At 57.1% G+C, this 16516-nt stretch overlaps 2 protein-coding genes across 3 annotated transcripts in view; one reads left to right on the top strand and one right to left on the bottom strand.

Annotated features, from left to right (window-relative positions):
- MEGF8 (multiple EGF like domains 8) overlaps positions 1 to 10788 on the top strand; it is a 41216-nt gene extending 30428 nt beyond the window's left edge. The window contains exons 35-41 of the mRNA XM_043899272.1: positions 2490 to 2697; positions 2890 to 3049; positions 3477 to 3669; positions 4550 to 4720; positions 4811 to 4941; positions 5630 to 5762; positions 7864 to 10788. Coding sequence (XP_043755207.1) covers positions 2490 to 2697; positions 2890 to 3049; positions 3477 to 3669; positions 4550 to 4720; positions 4811 to 4941; positions 5630 to 5762; positions 7864 to 9132 — 2265 coding nt within the window. The 3' untranslated portion in view covers positions 9133 to 10788. The remainder of the gene's footprint in view (positions 1 to 2489; positions 2698 to 2889; positions 3050 to 3476; positions 3670 to 4549; positions 4721 to 4810; positions 4942 to 5629; positions 5763 to 7863) is intronic.
- A 3442-nt stretch (positions 10789 to 14230) lies between these two features.
- CNFN (cornifelin) lies at positions 14231 to 16516 on the bottom strand. 2 transcript variants are annotated; one of them, XM_043899273.1, is made up of 5 exons: positions 16466 to 16507; positions 15722 to 15902; positions 15154 to 15264; positions 14559 to 14695; positions 14231 to 14460 (listed from the first exon to the last, which is right to left on the bottom strand). In XM_043899273.1, the coding sequence occupies exons 2-5, from the start codon at positions 15756 to 15758 to the stop codon at positions 14371 to 14373; spliced, it is 375 nt and encodes a 124-aa protein (XP_043755208.1). In that variant the 5' UTR covers positions 15759 to 15902; positions 16466 to 16507; the 3' UTR covers positions 14231 to 14370. The 2 variants fall into 2 exon arrangements, with proteins under 2 accessions (XP_043755208.1, XP_043755209.1); XM_043899274.1 differs by lacking the exon at positions 15722 to 15902 and having other exon boundaries at positions 16466 to 16516.

The raw sequence follows: 16516 nt of genomic DNA, 5'->3' as shown, positions 1-16516 counted from the left end.
TCTCATTGTTCAAGTGTTTTTAGAGACCTCAGTCTCTGCCCTGAATCCTGGTGACTGGTAACTCCCCTAAGTCACCCCATTAACATAAACTCAGGTGTAAAGAGGTTCCTTGTGAATAACAAAAGATGTCCCCATCACTCAGGAACCCCTGTGCATTTTAGTAGCTCAGTACCAGGGACCCGGGACAAAGACGAAATATATCTGGCGTCATACCACTCCATCCCATAGGAGGGTCATCCACATTAGAATATGTGCTGCAGAAGCGAGCACAAGGGTTATCCACATTAGATGGGAGAATTATTTAGAGCCTGGAGCAGTGCCTGTTCTTCAGTAGAAACTCAGTAATTCCCCCCCCCCCCCCACCCTGGGAAAATCTCCATTCTCTGCTGTCTGGGCCACAGGGAGAATGTCAGTGCAGCGGCTGGGGGTGGAGGGTGCTCCCTCTGGGGGCGCTCCGTGTGGCTGCAAGGGCAGAGGCCCCCTGCGGTGCCTCCTCTGACAAACAGAGGCCTCTCTCATCCTCAAGCCTGGGTTACTGCTGGTGATACAAGGTCTCCCTAAGTATTTTTGAGATTGGTATTATTTGTCTTTACTGGGATTCCAGGGACTGGAAGACAACACCCGCAGAGAGCCCGCAGGCAGCTGAGGAGCTGGGAAGTGGGAGGGAGTGGTGGGGCGGCTGAGTGGATCGCATGGAGCTGGTGCTGCCTGGGAATGTCAGAAGGCTGCTGCCACATCTGAGTTCTGGGAGGATCAGCTAAAAACTAAAGTGTGTTGGCTCAGGGTTTTTTTTAAAAACACAGGTCAAGGGGACTTCCCTGGCGATCCAGTGGTTGAGACTTCACCTTCCAGTGCTGGGCTGTGAGTTTGATCCCTGGTAGGGAACTAACATCCCACATGCCTCGTGGCCAAAAAAAAAAAAAAAAAACAACTAAAAACATAAAAAAATGCCACTGCCCATCCCCCCACAGCAGATCAAATGTAACAGGTTTGCAGACAAGACCTGTTGTGCTGTGGCTCAAGGGCAGCCATACTGTAATTGTCAGACTTTGTTCTTCTGAATGACTTTGGCCTCAGAGCCTGGGGCAGGCAACGGTGCTGTCTTCCCCACTGACTCACTGGCTTCTTCCTTCCTTCCCTTTCTCCTTTCACCAAATTCATCACCGAGCACCTTCCTCGTGCTGGGCACTTTGCCAGGCGGTGGGCATAGGTCAGCAGACAAGCTGGGATCCTGCGTCTCTTCCAGGAAACGCAGTTAATGGTGTTGGGCAGCATTGCATTGGGCCACTACAGTGGTCCCAGAAGAGAGTGCTGAGCCGACTGGAGCCTTGGGCTTCTAAGCCCCCTTCCCAATGGCCCTGCTGTTTGCCAAGGGGGGCACTAAATTTAGATCTGGAAGCCTGACCTGGAGGAGAATTTGGCTCCGGCTGTTCAGCCAGGCTCAGCTCATCACCGGCGTAGCCCGCAGTGGGTTCAGAGCTCCGGCCACAGCAATCAGGGTTTTCTATTTCAGGATTGCACAATTGCTTTGTTTCTTCCTGAGTGCATCCAGACAGACAGCCTAGACTAATCCCTTTCCCCTTGTACTTTACTTAAGGCCAGAGCTGTAAATAAAATGCTCTCATACAGTGAGGTAAGTTCCTGACCTCACTGCATACCCTGTCTGAGTGCCCGGACACAATGGTGCGTGAGCTGCAGTGCAGCCCCTGACACAGGCCCCAAATCCTCCCAGCCAAGGGCAGGAGGGCCCTGTTGCCCCAGTGGCAGGGCCCACGTTCTTTTTTTTTTTTTAATTAGTAGTTTAATTAAAAGTTTTTTTGGACACTCTGTGCCTCATGAGGGATCTCAGTTCCCCAACCAGAGATTGAACCTGCAACCCCTGCAAAGGAAGTTCAAGGTGCTAACCACTGGACCGCCAGGGAAGTCCCTTCCATGTTCTTTCTAAGAGACTGTGGCTGGCCTCCCCGCTCCTGAATCTTGTTTCTGTGTCTACCTGGGACCATTGCCTTTCTCTGACTGTAAGAAATGGCTGTATCCCAAGCCAGGTGGTAGAGAGGGCTCACCATACCAACACAGTGGTGCCTCGGGTAAGGCGGGTGGACAGCGCAGCCAGGCACCGGAGCAGGAGCCGGAAGGCTGCCTCTCCGCTCGTCCTCGGCGCTTGTGGGTCTCATCTCTGCTGCCTTCTGCCCTGGCTCTTTCCCCGCCCCTCCCCACTCTCTTCCTTTGCTGTCACTTGTTCATCCTAACGGCCCGGCCAGCCCTGGTCCACACAGCCTAGTTTCAGGGCTGTCCCTAGCCTGACTTCCGGTCAGCACTTCCAGTTACAAAGGCTGAGGAGGGAGGATGCTGTGGCCCCAGGTGATGGCCGTTTTGGCCCACCTGGTTGTGGCCAGCAGGGGTGAGATCTCTGAGAAGAGGGTGCGACCCAGGGAGCCCCCAGGACATGTGTGCCTGATGGTCTTCCTCCGCTGTTTCCACTCCCGCAGTGTCTGAGCCCCTCCTACCTGCCCCTGCGGTGTATGGCCGGAGGCTGCGGGCGGCTGCTCCGCGGACCCGAGAGCTGCTCCCTGGGCTGTGCTCAGGCAACCCAGTGCGCCCTGTGCCTGCGGCGCCCCCACTGTGGCTGGTGTACCTGGGGGGGCCAGGATGGGGGCGGCCGCTGCCTGGAGGGTGGACTCAGTGGCCCCCGTGACGGTGAGACTGGCGGCTTTGGGGATGGGGTGCGGGTCCGGCCCCTGTCTGGGTTCCGACAAGGGGGTTGGTGCGGAGAATGAACGTGGGGGCCCTCGCAGGTGGTGTTTGGGGAAAGTAGGAGCAAGGGCCAGGGGGGCTGGGTGGGAGGTACAGAGGCTTGCCCTCCAGCAAAGCCTGGTGTCCCCACGTCAGGGCTGACGTGTGGGCGACCTGGGGCCTCCTGGGCCTTCCTGTCCTGCCCCCCGGAGGATGAATGTGCCAATGGGCACCATGACTGCAACGAGACCCAGAACTGCCACGACCGGCCCCACGGTTACGAGTGCAGCTGCAAGGCGGGCTACACCATGGACAAGTGAGGCTCTGGCTGGACCAGGACTCTGGTGGGGTTGAGGGGAGTGGGCCAGACTGACCGTGGGGTGGAAGAGCCTGTGAGGAGCAGTAAAGGATGGGACGTGGACCCAAGCAAGATGCAAGGAAACACAGTCCAAGGTGTGGAGGAGGGTGTGAGGTAGGCGCTCGGTCCAGGGAGGGCAGGTTGGTGCATTGGTTTGATAGGGTGCCCTGGAGTTGGGGGGTCATTGCTCCCGCAGGAGGTTCTGGGCTGGACCCAGGAGCGGGACAGTGATGGAACAGACCTGGGGGCAGGGTGGACTAGCGGAGAAGAGGGTGGGTGGTCGGGGGTGGGCTCTGAGAAGCTGTGAGGACCCTGATGCCAGCCAGGTCTGCCCTGGGGAGGGGGCGGCTGCTGCCCTGCCCTGACCCCCACCCCCTCCCCGCAGTGTGACGGGGCTGTGCCGCCCGGTGTGCGCCCAGGGTTGCGTGAACGGCTCGTGTGTGGAGCCTGACCACTGCCGCTGCCACTTTGGCTTCGTCGGCCGCAACTGCTCCACGGAGTGTCGCTGCAACCGCCACAGCGACTGCGCCGGCGTGGGGGCCCGAGACCACTGCCTGCTCTGCCACAACCACACCAAGGTGGCCGTCCGGGATCTCCAGGCCTGCCCCTGGGCCCTGCTGGCCTTCCGCCTGCAGTCAGGCATCTTGAGCCTCATCCCAAGCCCCAGTGAACTAGATGCAGGGAGGAGGTGGCATAGCCCCATCTCAGGGAGGATGAGAGGACAGTGGGGACACCTTCTGGGGCTGTGTCAGAGTGGGGTGTGCCTGGGAGTAGTGTGACAGAGTTAGTGCTGGGCCCGGGAGGGTGAGCATGTGGAACAGCATCTGGGATTAGGTAGGGAAAGGCTTTCCGAGCTCAACACCCTGGACTGAAGGGGACTGAGACCCCTGTCACTGGAGGTGTGCAAGTGAAGGTGGAGGGCTAAATGGTAGAGGGGCTGGGGTAGTTAGTAGTAGTTAAGTCGCTAAGTTGTGTCTGACTTGCGACCCCATGGGACTGTAGCCTGCCAGGCTCCTCTGTCCATGTGATTCTCCAGGCAAGAATACTGGAGTGGGTTGCCATTTCCTTTTCCAGGGGATCTTCCCGACCCAGGAATCAAACCCAAATCTGCATTGCAGGCAGGTTCTTTACCGACTGAGCTATGAGGGAAGCCCGTAGAGGGGCCGGGGTGGCCCAAGCCAAATGCCGGAGCCACTGCTGCCTTCCCAGGGTGCTCTCAAAGTGAAAAGTGTTAGTCGCTCAGTTGTGTCCGACTCTTTGCGACCCTATGGACTGTTGCCTGCCAGGCTCCTCTGGCCATGGAATTCTCTAGGCAAAAATACTGGAGTGGGTAGCCACTCTCTTCTCCAGGCCAGGGATCAAACCCGGGCCTCCTGCGTTGCGAGCAGGTTCTTTACTATCTGAGCCATCCCACCAGGACCCTTCACTCCCTCTGACCACTCTGTCCTTGGTTTCCAGGGCAGCCACTGTGAGCAGTGCCTCCCACTGTTCGTGGGTTCAGCCGTGGGGGGAGGGACCTGCCGGCCCTGCCACGCCTTTTGTCGTGGCAACAGCCACGTCTGCGTCTCCAGGAAGGAGCTTGAGATAGCCAGGAGGGAGCCAGAGAAGTACTCGTTGGATCCAGATGAGGTGAAAGGCTGGGGTCCTGAGCTCCTGGGTCTGAAGGAGGAGGGGTCTGGTCCGAGTCAGTTTGTGATCACCCTGTCCTCCCTTGGCCAGGTTGAACACTGGGTGACAGAGGGTCCCAGTGAAGATGAGGCTGTGTGTGTGAACTGCCAAAATAACAGCTACGGGGATAAGTGTGAGAGCTGCCTCCATGGCTACTTCCTCCTCGACGGGAAATGCACCAAGTAAGTGGAGGGGGGCCAGGGACCTCCGCCTTGCCCAATAGGAACAGCTCTGAGAGCCAGACTCCTCTCCCCAGTCCTCAGCCCTCAGGCAATGATGGGATCCCCTGAGGCTAGGGTTGGGGGCAGTAAATACTCGGGTGGGAGACCTTCCGCCTCAGAGGCTGGTGCTGAAATGCAGGCTATTGAGCAGCCCTGGTGGAGACTGTTGGGCAGAGAGACAGCCCTGGGATGCCTCTGGTGGGCCAGTGGTTAAGAATCCACCTTTCGATTCAGGGAACGTGAGTTCTATCCCTGGTCCAAGAACTAAGATCCCACATGCTGGGGAGCAACTAAGCCTGTGCACTGCAACCTGAGAGCCCACGTGCCACAACGAAGACCCAGCACAGCCAAAGACTTAAAAAAATGTTTTTAATTTAAAAATAAGAAAAAATAGAGAGGACCTTGAGGGGAAGCCTCAAGCCAGTCTCCCCATTCCATCCCCTTCCTTCTGACCCTGGAGTCCATCCAACCTGGGTTCTAATCCTAACTCGGCCACTGAACAGCTCTGTGGCCTTGGGGTAAACGGCTTGACCTCTGTGAGCCTCAGCTTCCTCTTCTGGCCTCACGGATTGGAGCTTGTGTTTACAGCATCCAGCCTGGCCCCTGTAGGTCATGGGAGCTCTATAACCCGAATCTTCCCTCTCTTCAGATGCCAGTGTAATGGCCACGCGGACACGTGTAACGAGCAGGATGGGACAGGCTGCCCATGTCAGAACAACACAGAGACAGGCACGTGCCAGGGCAGCTCCCCCAGTGACCGCCGAGACTGCTACAAATACCAGGTATGCCTGGAGATGCGAGTTATGGGTCAAGGGCCCTGTGCCCAGAAGAGGTCCACGCTGGGATGAGGTAGCCTGGCTCAGGCAGGACTGACCACATGGGTCCAGTATCTGTGGTCCTGGGGATCAAGGTCAGCTTGATAAACTGACCCCTAGTCAGTGTCAGGCCCTCAGGGTGATGCTGGGAACCCAGAAATGAGCCTCTTGGGGGGGTTTCAGGGTGGTAAGGAGACAGACTCCGTTACAGGTAGTCACAACTTAGAGATGGCAAATGCTGGAAAACTCATATCATAGTAGCTTGAGCAAAAAAGAAAATGTGGCTCTCAGAACTGAGTTCTGGAGTTGCCTTCAGGGCTGGCCAGATCCAGGTGCTGACACTTGGGATTGACCAGGGTCAGTCCAAGCTCCAAACCCAACCAGCTGTTTGACCTGGGACAGGTGTCACCCAGGACCAGTTTTGCTTTCTTGATGTTTAATCAAAAGGCCTGTTGGTCTTTGTCTGAACAGACAGCTTTGGAGATGAGTTCAGACCTTCTCCTCCAGCAGCTCTGTTTGGGGGCTCTGATAAAGCAGTTTCTTTCACTTCTAATGATAGCAGTTGTTGCTGTTTAGTTGCTCAGTCATGTCTGACTCTTTGCCACCCCATGGACTGTAGCCCACCAGGCTCCTCTGTCCATGGGATTCTCCAGGCAAGAATACTAGAGTGAGTTGCCATTTCCTTCTTCAGGGGATCTTCCTGATCTAGGGATCAAGTCTGCGTCTCTTGCATTGGTAGGCGGATTCTTTACCACTGAGCCACCTGGGAGACACCCAGTGATAGCAATGGTGGTTTCTGTATAGGGAGTGCTCGCCGCTGAGCTGGAGCTATGCCATAGATACAGTGGAGACAGCACACACGTGGAAGGCGCAGGATGGGGCCTCAGTGAGCTGTGGGCAGAAGAGGCTCAGAGACCTGTCCTGGGTCAAATAGCTGCTTGGGTTTGGAGCTTGGACTGGCCCTGGTCAACCTCAGAGACTGAGTGATTTCTACTGGACTGCAGGAATCAAGTGAGCTGTTATCCATCCACTCATTCATTCCGCACATATTTACTGAGCACCTAGTTATGCCAGGCACTATGCAGAGCGCTGGGACACAGTAGGGAACAAAACAGGCAAAATATTCTGTCCTTCCCTGGTGGCTCAGACGGTAGAGAATCTGCCTGCAGTGCAGGAGACCTGGGTTTGATCTCTGGGTCAGGAAGATCCCCTGGAGAAGGAAATGACAACCTACTCCAGTATTCTTGCCTGGAGAATTCCATGATCAGAGGAACCTGGTGGGCTTAAGGTCGTAAAGAGTCAAACATGACTGAGTGACTTAATGCTTTCACTTTCTGGGGAACTCGTGGAGAAGTCCAGCAATAAACAGAAAAAAAAGTCTGACATCCAGGGTGTTCGTGATGAGCAGTAAGGAGGAAAATGAAGCAGAGAGGAGGGCTCGGGGGGTGTGGGGGAGTGGAAATGGTAGATACAGTGGCCAAGAAAGGCTTGAGTGAGAAGGTAACACTTGAGTAAAGACCTGATGGACATGAGGACACTGGACATTCAGACTTGAGGAAGCAGGGAAGCGATCCAGGCAGAGGCCCCAGGGCAGGACCTACTTACTACAGTCAGAAACAGCAAGGCTAGCAGGCCAGGCAGGCCCACTCATGCGGGGCCTATGATTTCAGCAGTGTTTGCTACCGGGGTACAGAGGAAGAGTCTCCAGTTCAGCAAAGGTAGGTCACTAGTCCAAGGCCACAAAGCTAGGGAGGTGGTCAAGTCAGGATTCAACAGAGCTCTGCATCGCTGCGTCTCAGAGTTCCAGAGGCCTCGCCATCAGGGTGCTGTGGTTGCTGGGGTGACACCAGGAACCGGAGTGTGGGGTGCTGTTAGTGTCCACACTGTGTCAGGGAAGTTTGGGGGAGGTGGTCACAGGGAGGCTGCTGGGACATGGGGGCAACTAATCGGTAGGTACAAAGTAGAGGACCCACTATAGTGGCAGGGGCTACTTACCAGTAGGTACAAAATGCAGCCCGTCTCCTTGGAGGACTGGACACTGAGCTGTCCCACCCTGCCCCGCCCGCAGTGTGCCAAGTGCCGAGAGTCATTCCACGGGAGCCCGCTAGGGGGCCAGCAGTGCTACCGCCTCATCTCCGTGGAGCAGGAGTACTGCCTGGACCCCACGTCCCAGACCAACTGTTTCCACGAGCCCAAGCGCCGGGCTCTGGGCCCCGGCCGCACCGTCCTCTTCGGTGTGCAGCCCAAGTTCACCAACGTGGACATCCGCCTGACGCTGGATGTGACCTTTGGTGCCGTGGACCTCTACGTCTCCACCTCCTATGACACCTTCGTGGTCCGCGTGGCTCCCGACACTGGTGTCCACACTGTGCATATCCAGCCGCCACCGCCTCCCCCACCCCCCCCACCCCCTGCTGACGGCGGGCCCCGGGGACCTGGGGACCCGGGGGGACCTGGGGCTGGAGGTGGGCCGGTTACCCCAGCAGAGCCACGAGTGCGGGAGGTCTGGCCACGGGGCCTGATCACCTACGTGACAGTGACAGAGCCGTCGGCGGTGCTGGTGGTCCGAGGCGTGAGGGACCGGCTGGTCATCACCTACCCGCACGAGCACCACACCCTCAAGTCCAGCCGCTTCTACCTGCTCCTGCTGGGTGTGGGAGACCCAAGTGGGCCCAGTGCCAACGGCTCAGCTGACTCGCAGGGCTTGCTCTTCTTCCGGCAGGACCAGGCCCACATTGACCTGTTTGTCTTCTTCTCCGTCTTCTTCTCCTGCTTCTTCCTCTTCCTCTCGCTCTGTGTGCTCCTCTGGAAGGCCAAGCAGGCCCTGGACCACCGGCAGGAACAGCGCCGGCACCTGCAGGAGATGACCAAGATGGCCAGCCGCCCCTTCGCCAAGGTCACCGTCTGCTTCCCGCCAGACCCTGCTGCCCTAGCCCCCGCATGGAAGCCGGCCGGGCTCCCGCCACCCGCCTTCCGCCGCTCCGAGCCCTTCTTGGCACCCTTGCTGCTGACGGGGGCCGGCGGGCCCTGGGGACCTGTAGGAGGGGGCTGCTGCCCACCGGCCATCGCCACCACCACCGCCGGTCTGCGAGCCGGGCCTATCACCCTTGAGCCCACCGAAGATGGCATGGCCGGCGTGGCCACACTGCTGCTTCAACTGCCTGGCGGGCCCCACGCACCCAATGGCGCCTGCCTGGGGTCAGCGCTCGTCACGCTGCGGCACCGGCTACACGAGTACTGCGGCGGCGGCGGGGGCGCTGGGGGCAGTGGGCACGGGACTGGTGCCGGCCGGAAGGGGCTGTTGAGCCAGGACAACCTCACCAGCATGTCCCTCTGACCCTCGGCGGGACCTTCGGCCACAGCAGTCGAGTCCCCTTAGGGTGGCCGCCCTGGACTTGGGTGCCCTTCCAACTGGGACACTTGTGTCCTCAGAGACTTCTGGTTTCTTTCCCCTGGGGGGAGGGTCCCCAGACAGAGCCTTCTTTGTTCTGCGTACTTACCGAATACCTACTACGCGCCAGGCACTGTTGAAGGCACTGGGCGTGAGTGGGAACCAAAACATTTAAGGTCCCTGTTCTCGCGGGATTTTAGGTCCCAGTGCTGGGACACTGTCGACGTGCACATGCGCGCACAGGTAGACGAGGAAAAGCATGTCTGAACCAGGCGAGTGGTGTGAGTTAGCAACGGGATGTGCCTGTGAGGGACCTTGGGGTCGTCAGTTGTTCACTGTGGGAAGCTCGACTTTAAGAAGGAAACTGACTGTGGGAGGAGCTGTGGGGAGTGGGTACCAGGCAGAAGGAACTGTGAGGACAGAGGCGCAGAGGCGGGAAGTGGCTGATGTTACTGAAAAGGGTTGGAAAGCTGGCCAGTGTGGCCCTGACCAAATGTGCAGAGGCGGTGGGGTCAGGGTTGGGCAGGGGGCGGGTCACCCAGGGCCCACCGACCCCAGATAGGGCTTGGGGTTTTATTCTCAGGGCATTGGGAAGCCATTAGACAGTCTTCTGAGGGAGAATGACAGGATCTGAGGTATTTAAGAGGTCACTCAGCTGTGTGGAGAATAGACTGGAGGTGCCAAGAGAAGCTGCAGGGGGACAGGACACGAGATGGGCCAGGTCAGGGTAGAGGCCGTGAGAGGAGTCTGGGACGGAAGCAGGGGGTAAGTGGGAGGATATGATGGCATACACAGACATCGGAGTAGAGGGGGAAGGAGGCCAGGTTGGCACCAGCTTTGTGGCCCAAACTGTGGGCCAAGGTGGGGTTGTTGGTGAAGGTCGGACAGACTGGGGCTGTGGGGGAAGATTAGGAGTCAAGCTTTAGACCTGAGATGCCTTTCAGCGACATCTCCTCGGTCAGGTCCCACCAGGGACACAGCTGCTGCCCTGAGGATCTCAGCAGAGGGAGCTGAGTGTGGGGCTTGGCTCAGTGGTAAATGAGGGGTGCTGCTGTCAGGAGACTGGAAGTGGGGCCACCCAGCGAGCCAGAGCAGGATGCTGTTTCTGCCACCACAGGCTGCAGGGACAAGATCAGGTTACGCCCCGGCCAGGGTCACTGCACTGCCAGGGCACATGAGGAGACAAAGCCCCTGCCTGAGATGCCGGCCTGGGTGAGGTTGTGGGGGAGGGGAATACCCAGGTTGGGAATAGAAATGACAGTTTTCAACGTACAACTCTCTTCCCAGATGACACTGCCTTGAAGCAGCATCTGGCCTTTCCCCAGGGCCTCCCCTCACCCCAGCTGCCACCTTGGATTTCTGAGTCTTTCTGTCCCTTGAGGACTGCCCTGCCTCCCTCAGTCCTAACCATCTTGAACTTCAGACTCCTTCTTTCCCAAGACTCCACCCCCAGCTGTTTCTTGGACCTTGGGAAGCGGGGACCCTGTGTCTTCCTGTCTGCTGGGGGCCTTCGTCTAAGAGGCTGATCCCTGTGTGCCATCAGAGGCTGCAGGGAAATTGGGGGGAGCAGTAAAAGCAACAAATAAAAGAGTGTGTGGAAGACCCGGTGTCCAGTGCTGTCTGTAGGAGATGGGCTGGCTTGGCCCTCTGACCCGGCACCTGAGAGCTGGTTATGTTGGATAAACATCCTTATCTTGGTGCCCCCACCCCCCAAGCCATGTGGCCAGGGCCTGATTCCTCACCATCTCTTCTGGTGGGCATGGGGGTGGTACCACTACAGAAGCTCGTTTCCCAGACGGCATGAACTGAGGGGACCTGAGGGCAGTGAGACCTTTGACCCTTGCCCAGATCCCTATCAAAAGGAGACCCCTACTCAGCTCAGGAAGGAAAACGGCCTGCCTTGGTCCCAAGTTTGGGTTTTATTCTGGCTCCTGACACTAGGAGAACTCAGGCAGCACAAAGACTGAAATGAGGCCTTGGCACAGCAAGCGTTCTCCACTTCAGTAGATTCTCGCAACCCAAATGGAAAGCATCATGGGAACTTCTATTTGCCAGTCCCGTGGGTGAGCAAGAGCCCTCTTGGGAGGGAAGATGGGGACAGGAGACCCCACCCCTTCAGTGTGGCTGGGAGTATTCAACAGTGTACTTTTGGGGGGCATCCCTGGTGGCTCAGTGATAAAAAATCCACCTGCCAATGCAGGATAGAGGGGTTCGATCCCTGATCTCAGAAGATCCCACATGCCACAGAGCAGCTAAGCCCTGGTGCCACAGCTACTGAGCCTGTGCTCTTAACATCTGGGAGCCAAAAACCTCTGAGGCCCGACAAGCCCATGCTCCCCAACAAGAGAAGCCACTGCAAAATCCTTCACCCTGCAACTAGAGAGTGGGCTTGTAGCAAGGAAGACCCAGCACAGCCAAAAATAAATAAAAATTTTTTTTAAAAGTTACTTTCTGCAAACCCAGCCCCTAGGCATAGGCTGGCCACCTCTGATATTTAGCCAAGAACACAGCAATGTATTGCATCAAGGGGGCCAGTGAGCCTTCAGTGCAGCCTGTGAGTATCACGATATTTTCAGACTTGGTGGGCAGTTTAAGGAATTTTTGGGGATTACTCTACCCACACACATTTTGCCTTTATGAGATGATAGTTGCACCTAACCTCCAAGACGTGACTGTGAACTTATATTGCTAAGTATCAATGCTAGATGGCTCGCTTGATCTTTTCATTTGATTTTTCCAACAACCAATTGTATGAAGTAGGTACCCTGTAGTCTCCATCTTGCAGATGAAAAAACAGTACTTCATAGGCATTATGGAGAAGGAAACGGCAACCCACTCCAGTACTTGTGCCTGGAAAATCCCATGGACCAAGAAGCCTGGTAGGTTAGAGTCCATGGGGTCACAAAGACTCAGACACAAGTGAGCGACTTCACTTTCTTTTTCTTTGAGTGACAGCTGCCATATGAACCCGAACCTTCTGACTCTCTCACCCATGTTCCTGACCACCAGGCTCTTCCACCTCCCAAGGAAGGACGGCATTACTCAGCCCAGATTGACCTCACTGAAAGCTCTCTCAGCGCAGAGCAGATGCTAGGAGTCGGTGTTCAAAATGGCCAGTTTGTGCTCAGGATAAGGCAGAATTGCCCGACTGGGGAGCTAAGTAGTAATGGGACATGCTGCCTCAGGAGTCCCAGAGCCAGTGGTCATCACGCATAACCAGAAAGGAGCTGAGGTTCTCCCAGACTCCTACATGTTGTGCTCAGACCCTTTTTTAAGGTCTCTGCCTAACACTCACACTGTGACTTTGCCTTCCTAAGCAGAACATTTGCTCTCAGACTGGATTTTTCTCTAGGACAGAGCTACCCTCCCTCCAACCCCTGTCACTGCTATGTAGATGTCCCTGTACAGATGTCCCACGGCGTGTTCCTCCTTCCTCCGTGTCAGCCGCTTGCCTGGCACCTCTCCTGGTATCCACACACCTGAATGCAAGAGGCTCATAGTGAAGTGAGAGAAAGCCTGGACACGGGAGGCTAGGGGCCTGGATTCTAGCCTGTGTGTGGCCACTGACATCCTCGGGACTTCAGGAGAAATTTTATTGAGGGCCTACAGCACTCCAGCACTGCTCAGTGCTTGGCATGAGTCTTTATTTTATATTATTTATTTATCTGGTGGTGCTGGGTCCTAGTTGTAGCATGTGGGATCCTTAGTTGTGGCATGCAGGATCTAGTTCCCCATCCAGGGATCAAACCTGGGCCCCTACACTGGACGTGCGGAGTCTTGGCCACTGGACCACCAGGGAAGTCCCAGGGAGAGCCTTGCTCTTAAGATGACATGTGAGCAGCAGTGAAGGAATCAGCCGTAAGGACATCTGAGGAAAGAATTCTGAGTTGCAGGAACAGCCAGCGCAAAGATCCTAACGTGGGAGCGCGTCTAACATTTCAGAGAAACAACAAAGAGCCTCCTGTAGAATAAAGAGGGAAGGTCACAGGGGGAATAAGAGGCAGATTGTGCAGGTCCTTAAGTTGCTGTGAGAACTTTTTTTTTTTTTAATACTTATTTTTATCTGTGTCAGATCTTAGCTGTGGCTTGTTGTGGCTCACAGGCTTTGTCGCTCTCCAGCATGTGTGATCTTAGTTCCCCGACCAACGCTTGAACACATGTCCCTTGCATTGGAAGGCAGATTCTTAACCACTGGACCACCAGGGAAGTCCCAAGACTCTGGCTTTTTCCTCCACGCAGGAGGTGCCATCAGGGAGTTCTGAGCCCAGGAGGTATGTGATCTACTTCCCCACGTGTGTCTACAGGGCTCCTTTGTGGGGGAGAAACTAAAAACAGGCTGGAGGTAAGGCAGGAAGCTCAGTGGGGGAGCCACTGTGGTTGGAACAAGTCTTGCAGTAGAGTGGGGAGAAGGGAGACTCCGGATATGTTCTCAGAATTTGTTGCGGCAAGAAGCTCAGAAAGGTTTCTTAATTTACTAACATAACACAGCTAGGAAATGGCAAGAGTCAAGGCTGAGCTCCAGGTCTGTCCAGTTTTGAAACCTGAACAGTTTTTAATCTGCTAGTTGCTTTTGCAAGAAAGAGGGTGGATTGAATCAGATGATCCTTGAGTGTTCCTTTCAGCTCTAGACTTTTAAACCTGACTGTTCTGTGCTTTGAAGACAGAGCCCTCAAATCTGTTAGCATTGTATGTAGACCAAGAGTCCATAGGCAATGTATGAGCAAGGGGACTTCTAAATTTATTCTTTGAAGGGTTAGTGCCTGCATGGTTCCCAGACAGCCTTTCTGGGTTTGCTTCTTTTCAGGATCTGATCAAGAGCTTTAGGTTGGCAGCTAAGGAGTTAGTGGTTTTACTTTGTTAGCAAGGACTCCCTGACTGAGTGAGGGAAGAGACTTGCCAAGGTCGTACACAGCAGATGCAGGTCAAGCATCCGCCTCTGGAACTCCATCCACACCTAGGCATCTCCCCTGTGTCCCCGCCTCCCTCCTCAAACCTCCTTCTCCACCCAGATTCCTTCCCTGGGAGAAAAAGGAAGTAGGCGGAGTTGGTTTTCAGGTTTTTATTGTGGACGCATTTTTGGTGAGGGATGGGGCGGAGGGGCAGGCCTTCCCAGGAGAGGGCAGAGGAGGGCAGGCGTCACGGCGGGGCGGGGGCGCGGAGAGGAGAAGGGTGGGGGAAACTTCTTTACTCTCGGATCTTCAGTTCCCGCGCCATCTGACAGAGGGCGCAGGGCAAACAAAAGGTGAGGGCTGCCCAGTCCTTCCCGACGGAGCCCTAGAGGGTGGGAGAGAGAGGTTAGCAGCCCTAACCTGGCATCTGAGGAGGCCAGTCCCCCAGCCCTCGGCTCCCACGGGCCCCGGGCGCGCACGCACCTGGATGCGGTAGCGCTCGCGCATGCCGGTGCGGAGGGAGTGCAGGCCTCCGGGCAGGTAGGGCGTGCAGCAGCACTCGCCGAAGTCGTCGGAGATGCGGCAGGCGAGGCACAGCGGGGCGAAGGTGCCGCACAGACCTGGGGCGGACACGGGGCGCTAAGGGCGGGGGCCTCCGGCCGGCTCCGCCTCGGGCAGGGGCGAGGCGGGGTCCGCGGGGCGCGGGGTGCGGGTCCCAGAGGCAACTGAACGTTGGAAGAAGTGGAAGTCCCAGAGGAAATGAGGGGTCCGAAGAGTAGGGGTTTCGAGAGCGGGAAAGAGGGTTTAAAGAAGGAGTTGGAGCCACAAGGAAAACAGTCGAGGGTGCAAGGGGGACGAGGAGGGTCCCCGTGAGAGTTGGAAGGTGTGATGAAGCCAGGATCCTAGGGAGTGTCGGGCGTCGGAGAAAGGCGGGAGGGAGGGTTAGAGACCGGGATTCAGGGCCCACTGAAGGGACCGGGGAGTGGGGTGAGGAGGGCGAGGAGGGCGAGGCTGAGGGTGACCCTCCGTCCCCTCCCGCTCCTTCCCGGGTCTGGAGAGGGAGCGACAGGGCACTCACAGACGGGCATGTCGTTGCAGCAGTCCGTGAGGCCGGTGTGCCAGTCACTGAGCTGGGTCTGGTAGCAGGTGCTGGCGCTTTGGGGCTGACTGGTCACTGGGTAGGACATGGCTGCGGAGGGAGGGGGCGGGGGTCAGCGGGCAGCCCCGCAGCACCTCCCTGGCCCTGGCACCTCTGCCGCCCCTCCCTCTGCCGGGCAGTCCGGGCAAGGCCACCAGGCCGCCCACGGAGGGGACACCACTGCGTCTTCCCCGTCCCTGCCGCCACTTTTCGGGCATCGCCACCCCATTCTGTCCCCGGAGTTGCTGCCTCCTGCATGTCTGGTTCAGCTGGGCGTGGGGGGTGGGGGGCATCCTGCAGGTCTAGGGGAGGTTGGCGCCACATGTGGGCGGGGCCGAGACGTGCCACCGCCTCCTCCACGTCTGGGCTTGGGGTGCTGGGTTCCCGCGTTTCAGGGCTTCTGGGGTGCAAGCAGGCGCCGTCTGTCTTCGAAGCCAGAGTGCCCAGGGGAAGGAAGTGGCCATGTTCCAGGGACTGGAAGGTTTGGGGGTCCATCCAGCGATCCCACCTTTGCCTTTCACGTTGTCGTGCATCTCAAACTGCATCTTGCTGGCCCTGAGGAGGTGGCGTTGGGGACCGCAGAGGTGGCGGCGGTGACAGCGTCAGAGTCTGCCCAGGGGGTGCTGGATACTGAGGGAGGTCAGGGCAAGGGGCGGGGCAGTGGGGACTGAGTTCTCAGGGGTAAAGTGCTGGGGAGAAAGAGGCCAAGTCAGCTTGCCTGCTAGGAAAGGATGGGACAGGGATGTATGGGGTTGGGGGCGAGAGACTCGCCCATCTCTGTACAGCTGCCCGACAGACCCCAGAGGACCCTCTTATACCAGAGGCAGTGCTGGAGAGAATGACCAAGAGACAGGCAGGCAGAGTCAGAGACAAGGGGAGAGAGAGATCAGAGCTGGGTGCCTATAGAGATGCCGCCAGTAGCACTCACACCTGCCCGGTACCTTTTTTTCCTGCAAGCCCCTTTCACGGACAGAACACTTGAGGCTCAGGGAGCTGAAGAAAAATAGCTCACATCTGATGGCCCAGCCAAGAGGGTTAGCAGAGGCGGAAGCAAGTCCCAGAACTTCCAAATTCAACCCAGTGTCAACAGGTTGAGAAGGGAGGAGGGTCACAGGGTGCAAGAGAAAGATAAGGATGTCCAGAGAGGTAAGCAGTCAGAGGAATGTAAGGAGACAGAAGTGGAGTTGGCTGGAGGAAGGAGCGAGCAGAGGCACCAACCTCTAAGCAGAGAGCTGTGGGCAGATGCGCTTACCTGCAGGACTGCTGCGGCGATGATGGAGACAGAGGTATGGGTGACACCTGG

Source organism: Cervus elaphus, chromosome 4, assembly GCF_910594005.1.
Source record: "Cervus elaphus chromosome 4, mCerEla1.1, whole genome shotgun sequence".
In the NCBI taxonomy this organism is placed as follows: domain Eukaryota; kingdom Metazoa; phylum Chordata; class Mammalia; order Artiodactyla; family Cervidae; genus Cervus; species Cervus elaphus.
This window is presented reverse-complemented; position numbering and strand designations above follow the sequence as displayed.